The 23,501-nt window shown below is 36.8% G+C and overlaps 1 protein-coding gene across 1 annotated transcript in view; it reads left to right on the forward strand.

The window, feature by feature from the left end:
• The window catches only part of LOC107095492 (plexin-A4), a 121,742-nt gene that overhangs the window by 87,763 nt on the left and 10,478 nt on the right, over positions 1-23,501 (forward strand). Inside the window, exons 22-27 of the mRNA XM_015391615.1 lie at positions 1,199-1,345; positions 2,430-2,589; positions 7,964-8,067; positions 10,198-10,297; positions 14,402-14,592; positions 20,878-21,047. Of these exons, the coding sequence (XP_015247101.1) occupies positions 1,199-1,345; positions 2,430-2,589; positions 7,964-8,067; positions 10,198-10,297; positions 14,402-14,592; positions 20,878-21,047 (872 nt within the window). The remainder of the gene's footprint in view (positions 1-1,198; positions 1,346-2,429; positions 2,590-7,963; positions 8,068-10,197; positions 10,298-14,401; positions 14,593-20,877; positions 21,048-23,501) is intronic.

The following is a 23,501-nucleotide window of genomic DNA, read 5'->3' on the forward strand; positions in this document are numbered from 1 at the left end:
CGCTCCTCCAGTCTCAAATCTTCTGCGGCCTTTAACAGGATAATAATTCATTTCCCACCATTCACAGTTTTTGTTTGTACATAGGCTACAAAGTATACTTGGGTTTCATCAAACCAGAGTACAGTAGCAGCCATTCAAAATGGCCCTTCCCAGTCAAAAGCCAGCCGAATCGCAGCAAATTCCCCTCCAAATTTAGTGCACTGGCCTTCTCATGGGCGTGCATTTTTCTTTTTTACTCTGACTCCACCCTTTCACTAAATTACAGGGTCTGACCAGGAGATAAGATTTCTCTTTAGATCTTAATGTCCACAAATCATGAAAGAATATTTTAGATGTTTAAAATGGAATTGTGGGGGACTATCCAAAGACCAGCCAAGGGCCCATAAAGGAAAGTGGGGAAATTTTGAATGGCTACTTCTGCATCTTCCTCCGGATACTTGCCCCCAGTTAGATTGTGGATCGATCGGTACTCCATTAAAATTGCAGAGCTTGAGAGGCTATTATATGATCTATTCCAACTTTGATATCCTCCAAAACTTTATCCCATACCTCTGCATAATGCCGGTTATCTGAAACATTCACAGAACTGTTTTATTTTTACGGAGATTAATTCAGATTTGTGGTTGTATTGGCCATACAGCTGCAGTTCAAAGACATCAGAACAGCTTTTGAAGGAACAATAAAAGTGCAAACAGATGAATAGTTCTGTTGGGATTTAAAAAACAAACAGTTTTCATCGCAATTCTGCTATTGCTGTATGAGATGCTGAGATTACACTAATTTAGAGCTATAGACAACAGATCCTAGGACACAAATTTGTTAAATTGAAACAAGCTTTAGTAAAGAGTTTTTCTGTCTTTATCACCTTATCTTGACACTTTTGTGACACTAACAAAAATAGTAGAAACGATGATCGACACATCCACTTCTGAATGAGGAAATGCCATGTTTTACAAGTGATTTGTTCAATCAAACGTCTGTCTTTAATTATATATTTTTTGTGCTTAAAATCTTGTGTTGGGTCATCTCTGTGTATTTTACTAATGCTGGATACAAGACAGTCTAGAAACTCTAGCAAAACATTTCCCACATTGTTTCAAAAATGTTTTGTCAATTTTGTTTTCAGGAAATTGGGTACAAAAATTGCTTTAAAATGACATTGCTTCCAATAAACGTATTTGTCTAAATGTCGTTACAGGAGTGTGCAGGCGAACCCCTTTTCTCGCTCTTTTGTGCCATCAAGCAGCAGATGGAGAAAGGCCCCATTGACTCTATCACAGGAGAGGCTCGCTACTCGCTCAGTGAAGACAAGCTCATCAGACAACAGATTGACTACAAGACACTGGTGAGGGATTCACCTGCCCTGGGATACTAGGGCTAAAGGGAGATGCTTAATATGCTTTCAGGGACAAGAAGAGTGAATAAGGTGGTCATGGGTGGTCGCTCATGAGATGTGGAAAGGGAAACAGAAGTTGTTGTTTTCACGCTTGACATGAACAGGGGGCACAAGAGGGGTGACCTCACTGGTGGTGAGAGCCATCAAGGAAAAAGCAGAGCTTCTATGCATGTATGACTGTGCACAAGCTGGGAAGCTATAAAGAATTGTCCTTTAGTATCCTCTTTCTCATTAACCAAATCTGTCTGCTAGTCCTCTCTAAAGATCAATGGCAATTCAGATGTGGCTTTGATCCATTTGTGTTCAACACTACAGCAGATTTCACAGATTTTTAACTTGTTGTGATTGTGATTAAAAATGCTTCCAAATGCTCACAAAATGGCTTTTGTTGCCTCATCACTAAAATGCATTCTCTTTATAATAAAACTATAATAATAAATGACTCGATGTATCTTAATATTTCAGGTAGAAAAATCCCAAAAAGTTGAGTAAGACTAAAAGACAGCTTTTTCAGTGAAGGACCCACCCCCCTTTTGACTAATAACAAATGTATTATTTATGTTAACATCTGAAAAAAATTAAAAAGGTTATTCAACTAATTTAATATCAAATAATCAAATTTGCCATAAACTCACTACTCTATATTATTAATCAAGTGGTATAAACGACTGCAGTTACTAAAAAAACAGTATTCAAAAAATATAAATGAGTAATGAATCTATTAAAAGCCCATCACAGAAGAATAAAATGAATTCAATTCTGTTTTATCTTCTAACAAGCAATAAAGTGTTAGAATTCATTAGGTACCAAGTACACTGCATCCAAAGCTTAATTAAGACAACAGTTTAACAAATGAAGATATGCAGATTAAAGGACACAATATACCCTTAACACAAAATAAAGCTTGCATAAAGCTTTTTTTTTTTTTTTTACTTTTCTGAGCTGTGTCAAAACTCAGTGTTTGAGATATAGATTTACTGGCACCTCATGCTGTTCTTTGATGGCGTCAATTTTATTCATGTCTCTGCTTCAGGTGGTCAACTGCATACATCCAGAGAATGAGAAAAGCCCAGAGATCCAAGTAAAGGTCCTGAACTGTGATACAATAAGTCAGGTGAAGGAGAAAATTCTGGATGCCATATACAAAAACGTCCTTTATTCACACCGCCTGAAGGCTTCAGATATGGACCTAGGTAAGTAACTCAGGCTTGATATATGAAAATTATCTAAGAATTTTATATTTTCCTTTTTTTTTCTTTTTTGGTGGCAACTTTAAAAAAAGTTATTAAACATACCAATTACACAATCTGTATAAAGTTGTCAGATTTCGAACTGTTGGTGATGAGTTTGGAACTTTTCAACATAAAACTGCATCCAGAAACCTTAAATTGATTTAATAAGGTCTCATTTCTGCTACACAAAACAAGTTGGAACAGAAATGTGACCTCATACAGAGAGGTTACTTTATTATCAGTTTTAAAAACTGATCCAAGAAAAAAAAAAAAAACTGCACGTTTTATTTTAGTCAGTCCTTTAGTTTCAGAAGAGGAACCCAGGTTGGGAATAAAATTGATGGCTTAAAACTTATTAGTTTATAAAATAATATACTTACAGCTATAATTATTTTACTGAGCACTTTTCAATCTATCTTCCAAAAAAAAAGCCATATGACATGACTACAAAGCTACCAGCACATGGTCAACCACTGGTAGTCTTAGTAAAGACCACATTAACTAGAGATGCACCCCAGAGACGAACTCCTTCACACACTCTGTGTGACGGAGAAAGAAGCCATCGTTGTTGTTTACACACTGTTTATCTAAGGTAAAACTAAAATTGAACCTTTTGGCTTATCTGCAAAACATTGTGTTTAAAAAAAAAAAAAGAACACTGCACCCTACTCAAACAAAATCCCTCCACCATACAGTAACACATGATGGTGGGGGCATGATGCTGTGGGGTTTTCTTTAGCAGGCAGATTGAAGGTGTTAAGAGTTGATGGTAATATGAATACTGCAACATCCAGGACATGGTTATTATGGTTATTTACTTACCCTGACTTCTTTTAAGCAGTGAGTAAAAAACAATAGTGCTGAGATTTATCAAAGTTTTCCAAAGAAGTACATACTTTCTTAAAAAGTTTCTATATAATGAAACATTTTCATTTTTTCCTCAAAAGGATTGGTTGAAATTTTGACTTTATTGGTCCAGATACCTAAAAATGGTATTTTCTGACCAGAAACGGTCCATAATCTACGCTTTTGTTGTCTGAGTCAAATGATCAATTGGGAAATCAATCAAAACCACCTTCTTCTTTTTTTTGTGGTTACATTATAAATGGACTTTTCTTACAAGTTACCTAAATATTTCAGCACCTAATGTATTCAGCTATTTAACTAGTTGCTGATAATTAACAGGAATGGAGTGATAGAGCTGATGAGCAAAGGGGGTTTTCTAGCAGTATTGACCTGCAGGCTGTCTCATTCTCTTTCTATGAGTTAATATTTATTACCAAATTGATTTTCTTAAGCTCCTCCTTTGTGTTCTTTCTGGTATATTTATAACCGAACCCATACAGTATCTAAAATGGGCAGAGTGCATACCATCGGGAATCTGTGAGACCGCTAAGTGGAAAGGCCGGTCATCCTTTTGATGACACTCTTGGATAAAATTGTTTGATGGACCCCTTTGGGAGGGATTTCTATCTTATTGAGTTGTTGTTAAAGTGAATTAGGAATTGGAGGTAACCCGCTCTCTGGGGTATGTTTGCATGCATTACCACAAGCTCACTAGAGAACATGTATATGAATATACTTTTTCATTAATCCTATATTCAACAAATGTATCCAACATGTTGAGCAAGATTGTCGAAAGTTCTTTTAATCATGAATCCATTAATACACCCAGATCGTTCATGCCTGGAGGTTTTTAATTTGCCAACATAATTAGGATCTTGGTCTTTCATTCTTTTGTGACAGAAACCATTTAATTGAACCTGGCTTTACTTTAGATTGTGTTTTAGAGGGAAAAAAAAGGTAAACATGTAGTACCAGTCTCATGATCTCCAACTCTCAGACATACACAGACTGATTACAGCAGCTAATAAGGGTAATGGGATTTGTGGCAGCTCTGTCTTCAGATAAATTGACCAAGAGTATTGTTCTCCTTGGTGCTGTCTTCAATTCTACTAGGCTACAAGCAACAATCCTCCTTAGAACATAATTGAAAATTAATCCTAAGTACAAAATAGGAAATGGTTTGTGCTGCTTTGTGTCAACATGTAGTGTCTTTCAAAAGTATTTAAACTTTTCACATTTTATCAACTTAAAACACAATAACCTTTTATGCAATGAAACTGGCACAGAGTACTGACCTGTCAGAAGAAACATTATACATGCTGGGCGATATTCTAAATATTTTTATTTGTATCCTCTTCCTTTTGTTATGAATAACTCTAAAAAGGACAGTTCATGCAGAATTAAGTAGCTAGATTAAATAGATGGCATCTATGTCTAATTTACACAACCCCTCTGAATCCATGCTGAAAATGGTCAGGGCACGATAACAGAGATAACTGTTGAATGTAAATGGAAACCAACTGAACTGGACCGTGCCAGACACAACCAACCTGTGCTAAATCTACAACTAGTTTAACAGTAGGGCTCGGCACGGTTCAGTTGTGGCTCAGTTCCCTGATAACAAAGAGTGCATAAGCAGACCGCGTCATCTCCTATTTACAATCAGATGACCGTGGGTATTCTGGGTTTTCCGGATTCCGGTTAATGTCTGTGTAAATAAATATGTTCTTTGAAGGTGTCAGAGGGTATGCAGAGAACAGAGATCAACTGCCATAATCAAAAAGCTATAACTGATTATTTTAGATCAGAGGAGTCCAAAGTCAACTCTTAAGGTGTTGCCCGTAAGATGGTAGATAATGACCAAGCCAAGATCCTATGGGACTTCCAGATACAGACAGACCGAATGGTAATGGCAAACTAACCGGACATTGTGGTGGTGGACAAAAAGCAGAGAAAAGCAGTTGTGATTGACATAGCAATACCAAGTGACTGCAACATCAGGAAAAAAGAACATAAGAAACTAGAGAAATACCAGGGTCTCAGGGAAAAAATGGAGAAAACCTGGAAGGTCAAGGCATCAGTGGTACTTGGGGCACTCGGGGCAGTGACCCCCAAACTTGAGGAGTGGTTACAGCAGATCCCTGGAAATACATCAGACATCTCGGTCCAGAAAGGTGCAGTTTTAGGAACAGCAAAGATACTGTGCAGAACCCACTTAGCTCCCAGGCCTCTGGTAGAGGACCCGAGCTCGGAGGAAAAAAGGGGGAAGACCGCCCGCGGTGGGTGAGGAAGATTTTTTTTTCTTTTTGTTTTAATTTTATTTACAATTCTTTTTCACAACTCTACACTACATCACATTGTTTTCCCAATCTAAGACACTGAAGTCAAGCTGAATTTCTAATTACAAATATATTATAGCTCTTTGTAGAGCAACATAGCCTCCTTCATTGCATCTTTTCAAAGCGGCATGTCCTCGTCTTTGTTTGCACCCATACTGTCAGCTCACACAAACATACACAGACCCCTTCTGATTAGATTGATTAGAAAACTCCAGATTTGGCAACAAGGGGGATCTTTGTTTGCTCTGGTTTTACCCTATGTTTATTGTTATTATTAAATCTTTTCTGCCATTCCTTTTGCTCTGTGCCTCTTCATTTGTTTACTGAGCCTTGACTGGAGACCTGAGCTCATTTGCATCTTTATAGAAAGATGTACTGCTCAGACAAAAACAACAGGAGAATCTTTATTTCCTGCAGATTTTTCAGATGCGAACACTATTCTGGTGGATCCTCCAAAGACAGGCCTCATCATGCAGCACAGTGATTGCTGCTTAGGATTTCTGTTTGTGATCAGAATAGCAGATGACAGCGGCCGACCTCTGCAAGGAGCAGACAGAATGATATATTGAGAAACTCTTTATATCTCAAGATGAACAGAAAAGCCAACCGCCTGTTTTCAACATGACTTCCTTTTCCTCTTTTAAATAATGTTTCTGGAGTATTTAAGAAAGCTGTTATTTGCTGATGCTGTACAGATTTGGAAGTTCTATCATAAATGTTGTTAAAGCCGATTCTGTGTAAATCCCTCCCTGTTAATATTGAAGCAATAGGAATTAGATATATACGTTAACTTGGTCTGCTTTTACTCAAACTAATGCACCACTAGGGCTAAAAGCTGCTGTTTTGGTTTTACTTTGGGAGAGCTGGAAACCAACAGTACTTCTAAGAGACTAGAGAACAAAGAATATTGCAGTAGATGAGAAAGTAGGGGTCTTGTAAGCATCAAACTATTTCACCAGCAAAAAAACAGACAGTGAGGTTAATTTCCAAAATGGAGAGTATATAAGATAAATTGAACTTTCATGTTCCCCATTTAATTGTACTTATATTGCAAAGCTATTTTCTTTTCTTCTTTTCAGTTTAAGAATCGGAAGGTAATCAATTCTATGCACATATATTAGACTTGATGTCAAATTAAAATCATTTCTTTTGACTGTTTTGTCAAACTAGATTTTGTGCAAAAATAATCCATCTGTGCATTATTCTGTTGCTTGCGGCTACTGGTTAGCCCAAAACATTTACAGTCCTGGCAGAGTTGAGCTGAAATCAATTGTTTAATTTTAGTATTGTTTTACTTTTGACTGGAGTAAAATGAGATATTGGCCCAGCCAGTGTCACAGCATGAACCTGTTAGAATATACAAACATTAAAAAACAAATGTTTTCGTTTGATGGAATTCCTCTACATTTCTTTTTAATCTCCTGTTTATTAAATGCCTATATATATTTTTTTTTTTCACAAAAACTACTTTCCAGGTTAAATGAAAATAGTTTCAAGTAGAAATATGCTGAGGGTGTGAATATAAATTTGGTTGAACTGTATGTGCTCTGAGATGGTTCATCAGATATCTTGAATAAATCTTCATGAGTTACTTTCTGGTTCTGCTTTCAAAGCTAAAAGTGCAAAAGGAGAACCAGGAAATGAATCTAGATTTAGTCCTGGCCTATGGTGTCATAAATGTAACTTTAAACTCAGGATTACACATTACCAAATGTGTACCAAATGTAAACATTACCTTTTATTTTCAGTATATTAGATTTAAAGCACAAGAAGCTTTAAAATCCACCTGAGTCATAAAAACAATACTTTTTTACCAAGTAATACAACATCATTCCCTTTTAGCACTTCACCTCCAAATATTGATTGCCAAATCCCCTGTGTGATAAAATGTTTAGTTGTTGTGGTTGAAAAGTGCTAGCTATTCCCAAAAGCAAAAACCAGACATTAGTACAACTGCCAAAAATTCTCTCCTCCTAGTCCCAAAGGAAGCACAGTATTTCAAACATGGCAACATTTGGTGGTTCCTGACAGACAGAGAGAAGGGATTAAAACCAAATCCTCCCAGTCAACAAAACAAAAGTCATGTGACTGTCAGTGATGTGAAGGTTTTGGTAAAATGGGTTAATATTTTCATTGCTTGTTCATTGCAGAGTGGCGCCAGGGTAGAGGACAGCGCATGATCCTCCAAGATGAAGACATAACCACAAAGATTGAAGGGGACTGGAAGAGACTCAACATGCTGTCCCACTATCAGGTAAATACTAATAATACAAAGATGACTGTATACAAAGCATTCAACAAAAAATATTGATGTTTGAAGAGTAAATGCATTATAGAAGGATTACTAACCAAAAATTGCTAATTTGGAATATTTCCCGAGCTTATTTATTTCTTCTAGGATGATCATTCTTCAGTTGAGATGCAAAGATACAAGGAAATCAATGGGGACTGATATTAATCAGGGGAACACTCTGCATATACAAAAAACTAAGCAAAACAAAACACAATAAGCCAAATTAAAATCTAAAGAACTCAACTCTAGTGTTACTGCTAGTTCTATATCACAGGATTGATTCATAGGAATGAAAAGTGTCAGAAATATTTTGGTTCAACAGCTAAATCTCATTTAGACTAGAAAGAAGCTCAGTGTGTCAAACTTACCACAATCAAAATAAACGTATGACTAATATTTTTACATTTCAAACTTGTAATTAATGGAATTAACTGGTTAAATCTAATTGGTTTGTTTTGCAGCTCTGTTATTACAATATTTTTTTAGATTGAGCAAAGCAACTAAAGAATTAATAAAAAATATAGATGAATTCTAAGATATTTAACACAAAACATTTCACTTGGTATGTTTTGTAACTTGAAGATTACAGTAAGTGTTCATGTAGCAAAAACAACCTGCTTACCAACATGGTGTTAATAATTCATACGGCTAAGGAAGGAATAAGTGTCTCCTCCAAAGTGCAAATTGCGTGGTGCCTAAATTAAATGTCAGCAGCAGCAAGTGTCAATAGGACGGGAGTACGATATGTGGGTGGAAATGGATAAGAGAGCTGATTTGAATGGGAGATAAGATAATGAAGACCGAAGTTAATTCATTTTTTTTCAGGCTGAGAAAAAGGGCAACTTCTCCTTCACGGACTTAAAAAAATGGAAAACACTCAAAGCCACTCAGAAATTACAAGTATGCAAAGGAAAGAAAAAGGGAAACATTCATTGTTCAAAAGAAGTCACTTAAATAGTGCGTCTTTAGAGGGTGGAAATATCAAAGCTTTGAGAAGGTGGATGGTATATAAGATGTAAACCTGACAGACACTGATCAGAATCACTATTGCTATGCTATTCTTATCAGTCTGATTTAATAACATTTTCAAAGCAAACCTTCTTCCCCCATAATGCCTTTAGCTGCCAAACTAAGAGAAACTTTTGATTTGTAAAACCATATGTAACCACAAGCAGAATAAATCTGCCCATTACAACACATTACTGTCGTCTTTCTTTCGGGAAACAGAGCTCTGTTTTCTGTCTTTATTCCCCAAATGTTATTTTCTCAAATGCCACTCCTCCCTTTCACATTTCATTATGTCCCACTTCTCATTGTATATCGATTTCACATATAAGAACAGCGATAGGGGGAACTACTTGAGAGTCTTGGAGGGTTGTTGGGTTCCCCACAATGGGAAATCAAGATCTGCCCTGTGGGCCTCCTGCTTACATTGATATAAACATATTATGCATGAGAAGTAGATTGAGAGATCGGTTGAAATAATGACACAATCTCAATAAAGCCTTAGTTTGCATACGCACATATGTATGCAGTCTTTTTCCTGCTTGTCCAATCCACCTATCCGCTAATAAAAACCACTTCAATTAACCCCAAAGCATTGCCCGATTATGCAAAACAAGAGTCATTTGCGTGTGTGTGTGGCTGGAAAAGTCTCCATCTCGGTTGTATTATCTGAATCCAGTTTCACTGATTGTTGGAGAGGGAGATGATTGACTTATTCATTCATTTACTCCGCTTGTTTCTGCACATTGACACAAGCACACAACCTTGGAGAAAATGTATTATTGAATGGAGACTATGGGACGTCCCCTTTCACACAGGCCTCTGCAATGCTCTGTTAAACCCTCACTCCCCCCTGTCATTCATCCTAGGGATGTGTGGGCTGAGCAGTGCGCATAAGGGTAATAACACATTCTGTGTTTACTCACATGAAACCAGAAAAGATGAAAGGAAATATAGAAAATTACACCAACACAGTGATGTATACTTCTCACTGCTTGGGGTAGAAGCCTTCCAAAATGAAAATCTCAAAACAAACAGTTTGGTGTTTGAAATGTCTTCTCATGATGTTTACGTGTTGTTTTTCAGGTACCTGATAATGCTGTGATGGCCCTTGTTCCCAAGCAGGTTACGGCTTACAACTCGGTAAATAACTCCACAGTGTCCAGAACATCTGCAAGTAAATATGGTGAGAATTCATTCCAGAACATCTTTCAACTTCCAGTATGTTGCATGGAAATATTTTACAATATTTGTACCAGAAAGTATGTGCATGTCTGTCAAACAGAAAAACAAGTCAAACATGATTTAAGGGTATAGTGGAGGATTTTCAAAAAGACCAACCCTCTCCACTTGAAAAAAAAAAATGCACATGCACAACCCTGTAATCACTCCCAAGAAGAAACGCCTATTGAATGGGTGTAAGAGCGTGCACAATCCCATTTCTCCTCGTGCACACTCCGTTTAAAAGTTGCTGTTTAAATCGCTCATGCAAGCTTACTTTCTAAAAGAAGATTTGCAATTTTTCCACTATGTCAGACTCACCACCAGTAAGTGAAAATGGGGACGAGCACATAGGACGGCCTTACGTAAACATATCGCCAGAATAATTGACAATTAGGAGGACCACTTATTTTGATGATCCATCCAGAAAAATAATATCCTCCCCTATACCTTTAATGATGTGTCGTGCATATATATCTGGTCGCATTTAGTTGGATACCCCTGAATAAAATCCCATGCAATCCTCTGGATTAAGAAGTTAATTGATTAGTAAAGGGAGTCAACATCGGTGGACAGTAGTGGTTGCTCTCAGTGTATACACAGCTTTTCTGTTGAGGCTTCAAATGTCTTTAAAAAACAAATGGAGAAATGTTTTCTGCTTAGATTAGACCAAGACTAAACATCTTAATTATAAAAAGTTGTTATGGAAATGGTTTCTTTTACCCAGGATGGGGAGCTCAGTCTATGCAGATATACCGGTATTTAAAAATTAATCAGTGAAGACAACCAGTGGGCAGAGATTAAGCTTCCAACGTCAAGATTGCCACTAAAGATGGAGCCATAATCTGATGGTTTGAAATATACTTGTGTAGAAAATATGCAAAGCCCCACCCGATTAAACACCAGTTTGCTTTGGTTTATCACATTGGGTCCAAACTGAATACATTCAGATTTGTGTTTGTAACTTGGCGAAATTAGTTTATAAGGCAGGAATACTGTACTTAGCGAGGCATCACATATGCACATTTTACAGCAGCAGAAGTATGTTTGTCAGGAAAAGAAAGCTGAGGTACAATTTAGAAAAGTTGAAAGGGTTTCTGAAATATAAAGAGACCAAATAGACCTTTCATTTAGCTATTCAGGCCTCTTGAGACACAGCAGAGTGTCCTCTCATCCTTCCATGTGTCCTCCGCCTGCCCGTCTGCTTCATTTCTTCTTGAGCCTGTCAAACTATCAAGTTAGATGCTGATCAAAGGGCTAGCTTTACTGGTCACAAACACTTCAGACACTTCAAATGCAATGCCACAAAATTAGCATAGCCTAATTTCCATATCGTCTAACCTCACCTTCCAGCCACCTAATGACACCACCTACATGAGAGATGCAACACATAAGAGATGGAGGAAGCTGGTAATATTTTCCTCTATTTTAATGAGACTGACTTGAAATATTAAATGTAATACATGAATGGCGTGGTACTTCAAATGAGACTTTGAACTCCCCTGAGTACAATTGGCAAATAACAAAGATGGAGACAAGGCAGAATTTGATGTACCTGAAGAAGAGGGACCTTTTACTTGAAGTTTATTTATACAAAAAGTATGACATGATGAGGGGGTGAATAAAGAAAAAAAATTTCTCTGTTAGAAACTGAAAAACAAAGCTCAACAAAAAGTAAATAGCTGCCCTTTTCTGTTCTTTACTAACAGTCTGGTTTTGCGCAGCATTGCTAAGCAACTACACAGCCATTTAAGCCTAACTTTTTTTTCCACTAATGAACTAAAATACAGTGAAGATAACAATGTGAAATAAAGTTGGTTATTTTCATAATACAGCTGCAATTAGCGGATGCTCACTGAAGTCCCCGTTAAGAGACATAAATATTTACATGTGTCAATAATTAGCTTTAAACACCCAATAAATAAACTCCCCCTCTTTCCATCTAACTCTCTGCCCCTTATTTCCCCTCTGGACAGATTGATTTCTGTCATCGTGAAAATCACCCTTTTTTAACACTTCTCTCCACAAACCGCACCCACTGATCAATTTTTTTTTTCACACTGTGTAAACATTCATTGAGCCATGTGTTTGGAAATGTCATCGCCACGCCGACCGCTGGGTGGGCCATACATATTTCATCTCGTTTGACACCTGTTCGATTTTCTGTCAGACAGCGATATAATGTCTTGTCAACTGAAGGAGATGCTATGAAAAATTAAGCATGCAGACTTTCTGAGAGTTTCAAAGGCAATCTAAGAGTCATGGAAAGTGAAAGCCTTGAGCCAAGACCTTGTTCTGTAATGACATTTAGGTTACAGTTGCTTCTTTGTTTTTGTTTTTTTTCATCTATTATGATTTTGCTGTCTCAACCCGCTTGTTGATTTCTTTTCTTGAGTCCTTTCAGCTAACCAGGTTTCTTTATAAATCTATTTTAATTCTTCATCACATCTACTTTTCCACAGCAAAATATATATATATATATATATGCATACGGTACATCCCTAGAATTTTAATATTTCACAGTAAAAGGTTCCAATGCAACATGTCAAAACAAATGTAGAAAAAAGAGAAAACAAGATATTCACAATTTATTACAAATAAAAATGTAAAAATTGTGGAATGTATGTTGTCAGCTCCCATTAAATCGATACAAAAAAAATGCCATTATACCAATGACCATCAGAACTCACCTAAACAGAATATATAAATCCTTTGTATGAATCCAGCTATTTAAAAAGATTATATATGTGTGTGTGTGTGCGTCTATGTTGTTTAGAAATGGAAAGACTTAAATAAAGGCATATTCATATTTCTGACCAACAACGTTAAGGTTCAGATCTTAATATGAAAACCTGTATCGTAAGGTGGTAAAGCCTGAAAATCCAGCTTCCCTGAATATATCTATTTAACCTATCTGACATTCAGCTTTTTGAGGTGTAACCCAAAGGTTGTGCAGCTGTAGCTGCAGCTAATCCTTCGTCAGAACAGTTGTACATCCTCCTTGTCAGATACTTCAGATTATTTAGAAAGGTCCCTGTCATTCAGAAAGTATGTCCTTCTTTGTATTTTTACTTTTCTTATATCTATCACATAATATTCCTTTGAAAACGATTGCAGTTTTTGGTAGGAACATGAAGAGGGGGAGAATGAATACTTAAGGAGAATGAATACTTACACTAGACACATATACAATGGCGTAACAACACAACAGTAGGTCCCTAAGCAACATTATTCGGGTGGGCCCCATACGAAGTTCAACACCCCATAACCCCGACCTGAAACGTGCCCCTTACATACACATCATTCTTTACTTTCACTAGACATGGATATACTTCATTCTGCTGTAAAATTAGTCTTAACGGGCTACCTTCAGTTTCACAGTCCCCCTCCTCACCCACGCTCTCCCCATTTATCTCCTGGTCGCAATCTTTACTCACTTTTAGAGCAACATCCACCTATTTTGGGAAGTTTTTTCTGTTCTTCCAGCAGCTCTTCTTTGCTTGTTCTTTTCTGGAATCTGCTTAAGTACCTCTTTTTGGTATTCATCGGAGCTAGCACATTGTATGTAAAGGTTATGGTTTTAATTCAGATTACCCATAATTCCAAGTCATAGTGTAAAAAATAAAATATTCAAATACATCGTTCTTTTAAGATCTTTTTTGCAGTTTGAAATATATTCTATGAGCATATTTTATACCAACCGTCTAATAAACTATATACAGTTATTAACATAGTAATTAAAAGTACCATTGTCTGCTTTACTATTGGTTTCGTGTTTAAATGGCTCACCATCATGTTGAAATCTGCCATGTGTTGGGGTATAAATAAGGTTCAGTCAGTTGATCTAGTATCAGGTGGGTTTAAGAGGAATTTTTAGCACAATTACATCTGCAAAGAGACGTCCTAAACCACAATTGCGAAGGGGACCTAACATGTTTCAGTGAAGGGGCCCCTAAGAGGTCGGGGGCCCCATACCGATATTTACGCCATTGAACATATAAATAAAGAAATGGGAAAAAAAAGTTGACCTTCTGATTCCCACTAACAAAGTTAATATTTTTCTTTCCAGAGAATATGATTAAGTACACTGGAAGCCCAGACAGCATGCGTTCCCGCACTCCTATGATCACGCCTGACCTGGAGAGTGGGGTGAAGGTCTGGCATCTGGTAAAGAACCATGAGCATGGAGACCAGAAAGAAGGCGATCGTGGCAGCAAGATGGTCTCTGAGATCTACCTGACACGACTTCTAGCTACCAAGGTAAGTAAAGCTGATTTACAGTCTCTTATTTTATGCTAAATTGGTGTTTGAGCATATTATGGCAGGATTTTAAATTCTTGGAACAGTTAAGCAGGTTAAAGGTTAATCGGTCACTCTAACCTTCCTGCTGTGTTACGACGACTCAGAACAGTCTTTTTTCATTTAAATATTCATGATTACTTGGGATGATTCATCTCAGTGGAAAATATTATTCAAATGTATTCTCTATACCCCCAGGTGAAAAAGGGAAAATAGATATTTCTGTTTATTTGCTCCTTTTATTACTGTTCCAGTGATGCAGCAGCATATCAAAAAGCTTGTGAATGTTACAAAAAAAAAAAAGATGTGGCCAAACAGAGCTGGTGATAAAAATGAGGCACTTTGAATGTGCCTTGGGACAATAGCCTCTAAGACGGGGAAAGAAAATAGCTAATTTGGTTTAGAGGGAAGTGTGACTTTGATCCTAGAGCTGAATGTAAATTCACAATCTGCTCTTAAAGCGCTTCGCCCTTCATATTTTCTTTCTTTTTCATCTACACTAACATTATTAGAAAGATGGAGCCAGATGTACTGAGGTAGTAAAAGAAAGAGGGTGGCTCGGCTCGGAAAATGTTCAGGCTGAAATTGCTTCAATCAGGAACATTTCACGTTGTTTTTTTCGCTCTCCATCTAAAGCTGGTTAAAAAGTTCACAGGAAGAATTCCAGCCCAGTTCTATAAATGTACAAGTAGCACAGGAAAGCCATGAAGAAAATATAGTAACCTTGGCACTGATAAACCAAACACTTTAAACCAGATTTTTTTTTTTTTTTTTTTACGCCCTATGTAAGTAAACTATTACTGAGCAGGTTTGCAATCTTTACATGATCTTTAAACAGAAGGAAAACATTTTGTTAGCAGGACCTGTATCAGAAACACAAAACTCTTAAAGCTCATAAGATATTTAGTCAAGTTAGTCAAGATCGATATTACAAAACGTGTAGGTTGAGGCTTACATTATCCCACATGACCTTAATATTTATATTTGTCCACGTTTGGAAATTAAGAATTGGATTAGGATTATTAGCAGGATGACATAAAATACCAACCTGTATTGACAATTCTAGGGCTGCAACTAATGATTATTTTGCAAATCAATTAATCTGTTGTTTTGATTAATCGATTATTTAAACGGATTGCAAAATATTCTTTAACAAAGACCTTTTACTGATTTAAATCTGGTGAATTTTTATCTTTCACCTTAAATGGTAAATGTTTATATACTTTTTTACAATCTTAGAATAATTACTGCTCTAAGTGGGTTGCTCTGTCAGCTAAAGGGATGTTTTAGAGTCTCTATTCTCCACTTAACGATTAATTGATTACTAAAGTAGTTGACGTTTGTTTCAGTAGTCAGTTAATCAGGATTGATTGTTTCAGCCCTGGACAATTCATAAGGAAAACACAGCATAGTGATAGGATTTGAGTTTAGCAAAAAGCTTTGAATTAAATGCAAACTAAAGCCTGCCATAATGTACAATATGCTCTTACTGTGCTTACAAATCTGTTGCAGATTATTTTTATAGCAGGTAGAAAGATTTTGTAAGAGACTCAGTCATCACAACAGGGGATCTGAGTAGTTACTTCCTTTTTTACTTTAGAGTTTCAAACACAGGAACAAGGAGTTCAGATTTTAAAGCTCTCACCCTATCGGAGGCTCCATAATGACAGGCTAAACTTATTTCACTTTATAAAATCCGGCTGATACAGCAAGTAAACAGCACTATAAAGACAGACTTTATTTTGAAGGGAAAATGTCAAGGTAAAAGAAAAAAAGGAGGAGTCACCCATTGTGCAGATGTGTTGGCAGAATCAGGTAATCAATTAACAGACTAGGAGATGTCTAACAGTAGCTGTGACACAAGACATAATAAGCAGCATATGAGAAACTGATAAACAAAGTGGTGATTGGAGACTAAGAGGAAGTCGGGGAGCTGCAGCAGCTGTCTGTCCTCCACACACCTTCACACATCCACCCATGTCAGTTCACAGCCACAGTGAGCCACTTTGCTTCTACGCTGTTATCCTGCTCCAAGGTGTAGAGGAAAGGAGCTTTCGGCTGTTGACAGGGCATCCTCTTTTAAGATGGATTGTTTTTGTGAAATAACCAGTTTATGTTGACTGGCCATCTTTCTTGGTGAGAAATGATTAGGCAGACAGGCGGTGTAATTGACTGCGCTTACCCCTTGCCTTGCCAGTAAATACCTCTCCCTGGCAACGCGGCTCATGCCTCTGATATTAGCTCCACCAGTGAGGCTTTGAGCGGGGGTACAGCAGGTGTTTGTACAGAATGGCAAAGGAAGGGGCTGCATTTTCTCACCTCACTTTTACATGAGTGAGTGGCTCTCCTTTCCTACAGTGTTCTGATTGTTTGCTTTCCTTATTGGGCGACATCTAAACATCCATATGATGCACTATGTTTGGAGTGCTGTCTAAAAACAGGGTGGAGGGGGTGGGGTTGTTGGCAGCAACCAGCTCCACCAGGGAACAAGAGAACCCTGCGATGATGACAATGTTGATACCAGTGTACCCCTTGGGAGAGAAGATGACGTAAAATGTCACAGGATGAGCACTTCTGTGACCGCACCAGGGTTCCTATGCAGCCTGGAAAAGTCTGCAGTTCTATTTAAGTATTTTGCAGTTATGTAAAAAAGAAAGTTAGGAATGAAGAATATTTTATTTGTGCAATAGTTGTACCACTTTTTTCCATCTATCTGCTTCCTTTTTATTTTCTTTCTCGCTATATTTCTTATCCTTCCTAATGTCTGTTATTTCTGTTTTTCTTCATTTTTTATTTAGTGTTTCCTTTATTCATTTGATATGTTGTCCTTTTTCATGACCTTTCTTTTACAATTTTGTCCTTTGTTCTGTCCTATATTTCATTTTCATGAATTTAATTATAATGGTCTAGAATAGCTTAGAGAAGGCAATAACATTTTTACAAAACCATTTTTACACAAATATGAGATAAATCAAAGGCACAAAATAAACCTTACAAACATACCAAAACAAATGTTAAAATTTGCACTATAAAATATGATATACCGTAAATTAAATTTATGGGAAGTGTAAAATAAGCTGGGCTTTTTTTAGTCCTTTAAATAACAACTAACCCCAAAATCAGACTTATTGTAACTGGTAAACTGTATACATATATTAGGTGCTGTCTCTATGTTCTACTAAAATATTTTGACAATTTACTGCACATTGTTAAAACCTGGTTTTGTGTCTACAGTAAAACTGATGCATTTTGCGTGTTTTACATGTGTAATGCCTTTAAATTCTTAATGCCTGTGTTACCTCAGAAGATATTTTAAATTAATCAAGAAAAACTGACATCTGCCGCTGTGGTATATAAGGCAGGTCTGTCTCATACATACTTCCGCAGCATTTTGGAGTTGGAATGGTGATATTTTGATTATCAGGTTAGCAATAGATTAACTTAGCATTCAGTTAATTTATTTGCCTTATCTGACCTCAGCCAGCCTTCACCCCTCCTTTTGTCTCCTGGCCATGTCCTTTCAGAAACTATATGTTGGTAAAATAAGGCTCTGGTATTGAGGCCTTTAAGGAAACCAATAGTTTCAGGGATTTCTACCACCCCATGTTTGGTTCTGGTTATTTGAATACTCTGTAAGATGGTTTGAAATTTTGCTCAGGATTTGAATGAGCCACTGCCTAATGCATTTTATTTTTTTTTTTTTTTTTCAGAAGCACATATACATTGAGTCCATTACAACTAGTATAACATGTCCCATTTTTCTGTGTTCATTTCAACAGGGAACTTTTTATTCTGGCTTTAAAAAATAATTGAAAAAAAAACCCAGGTCATATAATTTAAGAATGTGGGTTTTTTTTTGTTCAAGTCATGGTAATCATGGTTCTGATTCCAGACCATTTGACTTGACTTATTTTTTGAACTAAATAGAAGTGCATTGGTTAATAGTCTTTTCAATGACTTTTGGAAATAAATATTATATTGGATGTTTGCCTCTAATTTTATTATGGCATTCAAAACAGTTTTTTGTTAAGAATCTGCAGTGTTTCAGTCGTAGTACAGCTAAGGAACTCTTTCAGACAAACACCCACACTCATTATGTATTCCCTGGCCAGCAAATGCAGACTGCCAGTCATACATTTCCTGACCTAATAAAGATATACACGATCCCATCTTCATAGAAAAATTGTACGCCGTTGAGAATTCTCGTTGCATTAGAGTTATAGAAGCAATTGTTGGACAAACAGGATCTCCCCTCCTACTCTTTTACATCTCTCAACTCTGATTTGGTCATCTGCTCCACCCAAATTGGATTTTTATTTGCTAGTGCCTGTACACACCCCATCTGCTAAACTCGATGGTCTCGTTTTCTGATAGGAAACCTGTCGTTTTCATTTCCATCCCTCGCTTTCACTTTCTCCCATCAACTTGTTCTTTACAAGAGGATTAGATTCTTTCACTCTGTCTCTCTCCTCTTATCTCCTCCTCCTACTTAAAGTCGCCAACATTAAATCAAATTAGGGTCAATGGTGCAGTGTGGGAGCTAATCCGGCAGCACAAAGAGGCTTAGGAGATGCACCTCCTGTTCCCAGATATTAAAAGTCAGCTGTGAAATAACAATTTCTACCATCAAAGCTGCAAGCAGATTTAGGGGTCGGGTCTGCGGGATATGAGTCAGCCACGCTAACATCAGAATGAAGGGACTAAATGAAAATGCGCTGTACAACTCACACACCCGGATAGCAAAAAATAATCTGTTTATTGCCTTCTTTCCTTCAAAAGTTGTCACAAAATGTATTAGAAAGCATCCATTTCTATCATTGGCTCTGATGGGATTGGTCTACATAATCTGTCCAAAAAGTATTTATACTCCTTGAAGTTCTTAGTTACAAACTTTCATTATTCAGGATGACTTTGATAAAACACTAAAAGTTGTGCATTTTTAGAATAGAAAATCCCTTTATTGTTCCACGATGGGGAAATTGAAATAAACAAATGTGAAATACATGTTATGAATGTATACAATTTGATAGATATTCATCAAATCCCAGCCAAGTAATTACATTTTAGAGGTTATCTAAGTTCACCTGAATGGAGTTCACCTATGAAAACCATCAAGACAAAGGAATACACCTGAATGGTTGTGGATGAAGTGTTAGAAAAGTTAAAAGCAGAATACAGCAATAGATGAAATAATGCCAAGAAATCAAATTTTAAATTTCTCTGAGTACCCCCTTTGAAAGTGCAACTGATTATAAGATGTAAAACATTTAATTTCCTTAAGTTGAACATTTATTGCTCAATTATTGCATTATTTTCAATTAGAATAAAAAATAACATCAATATGTTCCCTGGAAGGTGAAAAAGTACTAAAAAATATGCAAAATAAAATAATTTAGAAACCTTTTTTTTTTTTACAAAAACTGGAGCTTCTCTTGAAAGGTCACCTATAAACAAATCAAATTCACAAATCAGGAAAAAGAAATTAACAAAATAATATTCCGATTCACTGTCACTTTTTTCTCATTTTTGAATCATCATTCACTGTGTTAATGAAACACCTTATCTTCTCCCAAATCCACAGCAATGGGACATTTCAGTCCTTTATCCTTGACTGAGCTGGTTTGGTGTGTTCTTCTCCATTGACATTTGTCTTTTCCCATTTTCCCCCTCTGACGCACACCGATACCCACTCTAGTGTTTCATTTAAGTGTTGATTAGGACATTTTCTTAGTATCTTTTCTGTTGATACATAAAATCTTGGTTTATTTTGCATTTGGGTCCTTACTGAGAAAAATCCATCCCAGCTCTATTTTATTGTATTTCTCTACTTGGGAAGCAAAATATTAAATGTTTTCACATAATGCACAATGTATTGGCAGACCACCAGGGGTACTATTTCCCCTGGTTGGGAATCACTGCAGCAGAGGACACGGTAACCATGTGGAAAAGATGCTCTTATCTGAGAAAGACAAGATGATACTTTTGGCCAACATGCAAAAACTATTTGTGAGAGATAATCTCTAATCTACCAATATATTTCAGTTTACTAGTCAGGATGGCATTTGGTTAAACTGACTTCAATTAGGGTTATCACAGTAAAAAAGTATCACAATTATAAAACACACTACATCTTTTTTGGGTTTCAATGTGGAAAAAGGTTCAGTAGGTACAAACACCTTTAATAATAAAAGTACACGTTTCTGAGCAGATAATGAATGTGTACCTCCACTCTCTTTTGATCTGCAGGGTACATTACAGAAGTTTGTTGACGACCTGTTTGAAACCATCTTCAGCACCGCCCACAGAGGCAGTGCCCTGCCGCTGGCCATAAAATACATGTTCGACTTCCTGGACGAGCAGGCAGACAAACACAGCATCCATGACCCACATGTGCGACACACATGGAAGAGCAACTGGTAAGTTAGAATCAGCATTTACTTGTGAATACAGTTGTTCACATAACAGGAGGTGGTTACTTTGACTGTCATATTTGCTAATTTGGGTTGTAATGTGGCTTCTTTCAAAAGCCTCTAGTATGTTTTGGCACACTTACCATAGGAGTTCCCTGTTCCTGCCAAGTTCCTCCATGTGCTTCTTCTCTTCTTAATACCCATTAGCCACAGGGGTGTGTAATCTTCGTTAAAGCCATCCACAAGAGGCTAATCCAATTGGCTGCCAAGACTCCCCATTATCATCATGGGTTACTGGGCCAAAATATTGCTTGTCACTGTGGAAATCTCCATAGTGACAAACATGCACTTCCAGGAATACACCTCTAAATTAATATCCGCTTATTAATTTAGGACACGTTGATCTCTGTGAACCCACTTTATGAAGCCTGGTTGAAGTTAAATAACCAGTTGTGGACATGAATGGGAACTGGAGAGAAATAAAAAGGTGATTTAGAGGATGTGGATGCAATGGGAGCTAAATACACTGATAACTCGTTAGCCCCGTGGCCCCTGTCAAGATCCCAGCATGTATTACACAATGCAAGGCTATGTAGGACAAATCGAGAGAGAGGAATAGATCCTAAGAGGCCAAAGAGGAAATACTTGCTTTTTATCATATTTTATATTTCTAGTGTCAGCAATATTAGGCAATTAAGGCTTTTCCGACAGTAAGTTTTGTTGCATTAGTTACTTAATGGGGTCTAACTACCATAAATGCTATAAATGAACAGCAATCTATCATTGGAAACTCTGACAAAGCTGCAGAGATTGAGCCAGTTTATTTAGCTACTTGGGTGTGCATCTGCCTGCACCTTCTGTCTGAATATTCATAAGTTTAAATCATTCAGAGGACTGGAATATTAGCTGTGACAAAAGCTCTCATTTTGTCCTGCAGTTGAAAATAATGGTGCAAGCATCTCCTCCAAGCTGAGCCCCCATTCCATTAAACCCTCTATTCTCATTGTCATCATACACACCATTAACCTCAGCTGCAGCGAAAGCTTCCAGTGCAACCCCTAACTCCCATTCAGGGTCCCCCTTCAGTATCACAGTATAGCTCTGGCCTTAAATTATTCCACCTACCATTTTCCTCCTATGTCATTTTCATAAGGTTACTAATGGTATTACTATGGCATTATGTTTTAAATAGAATAGTCTCTACTAAGAATCTAAATCTTTATGTTCAGTTTGTTCTGCAAGCTGTCAGAACTTAATTCCAGTTGGCCTTATTTCACATGCCCTGAAACCCATATATATTTAGTAATAATAAATATTGAGTGTTTTTATTCTGCATTGCATTGAGTTCTGCTATAAATTTATTTTTGCAATAGGTCTCTACATATTTGAATCACTGGCTCTAGAAGCCTCTCCAGATGGTATCCTTTGGATTAATGGCACTGTGTCGGCGTCTGCTCACATCTTCTCTCTTCTGTTTTTTGCCTGCCTGTCGATTACAACAGTGTGTTTTTCGTGTAGAGGAGATAGAAGGAAATTTAATTACTGTGCAGAACTGTCACATAGATGTGGATCATCTGTCCTCAGTGCCACTGCAGCAGCTCGCTACTCAAACTATAAACAGCCCTGTTAGGAATGAAATACAGATTAGTGTATGTTCTAGTCATAATTAATGTGTCATTCTCTTAAAAATTTGCATATTGCCTTATAGAAGCCCTTGCTTCAGAATAGCCCACTGGATTGTATTTGTGAAGGTTGTCTCCTTTCAGACTACATTGTAATACTTCTAGTGTCACATGTCTAGCCGTTTGCGTGTTGATGGTAATTATATTTGTTACTGATGCAATTCAAGGAAATTAACATCATTGTGTAAAGTAAACAGGTTTTATAGCGCCTGTGATTAGATATCCTCAGTATGTATATGAAAATAACTGTTCACTGTGGATTTATCTTACAACACATGTGTCTGAATACCTTAAATGTGATTGTGTTGTAATTTATGGATGAGATTATTGTCCCTTTGCAAGTTAAAGAACAACAACATATTTTTTTTAACAATCAACAAGTTTATGGCAAAGTTTTGGCTGTATTTTATCAATGTTCTAACTAAAAAACGTAGAACTTATTTAAAATAGTTTGCTTTCTTGGGTCGGACCCAGTATTTATAAAAATAACTTTATTTTTTATATAAACGTAATAGTCTTCAGTTAAATGGGTTAATGCCATTTCTTAATGTGTTTTGTACTTCACCTACTTAAATCCCCCCTCTCGTATCAAAGTCTGGCTTTAACTGTAGTAAAGGGGAAGAAAATGTAGAAAATCTTCTTTTATCATGTCATTCACTTTATGCATGCTGCAGTGCCATGCAGGAAAACAAACAGCAGGGACCTTGCTTGATAATTTAAAATGATTCTTGCAGTAGGTGTTTAAGATCATATTGACACTATCCTCCCAAAACGTTTT

This window comes from Cyprinodon variegatus, unplaced genomic scaffold, assembly GCF_000732505.1.
Source record: "Cyprinodon variegatus isolate N-32 unplaced genomic scaffold, C_variegatus-1.0 Scaffold552, whole genome shotgun sequence".
NCBI classification, from domain to species: domain Eukaryota; kingdom Metazoa; phylum Chordata; class Actinopteri; order Cyprinodontiformes; family Cyprinodontidae; genus Cyprinodon; species Cyprinodon variegatus.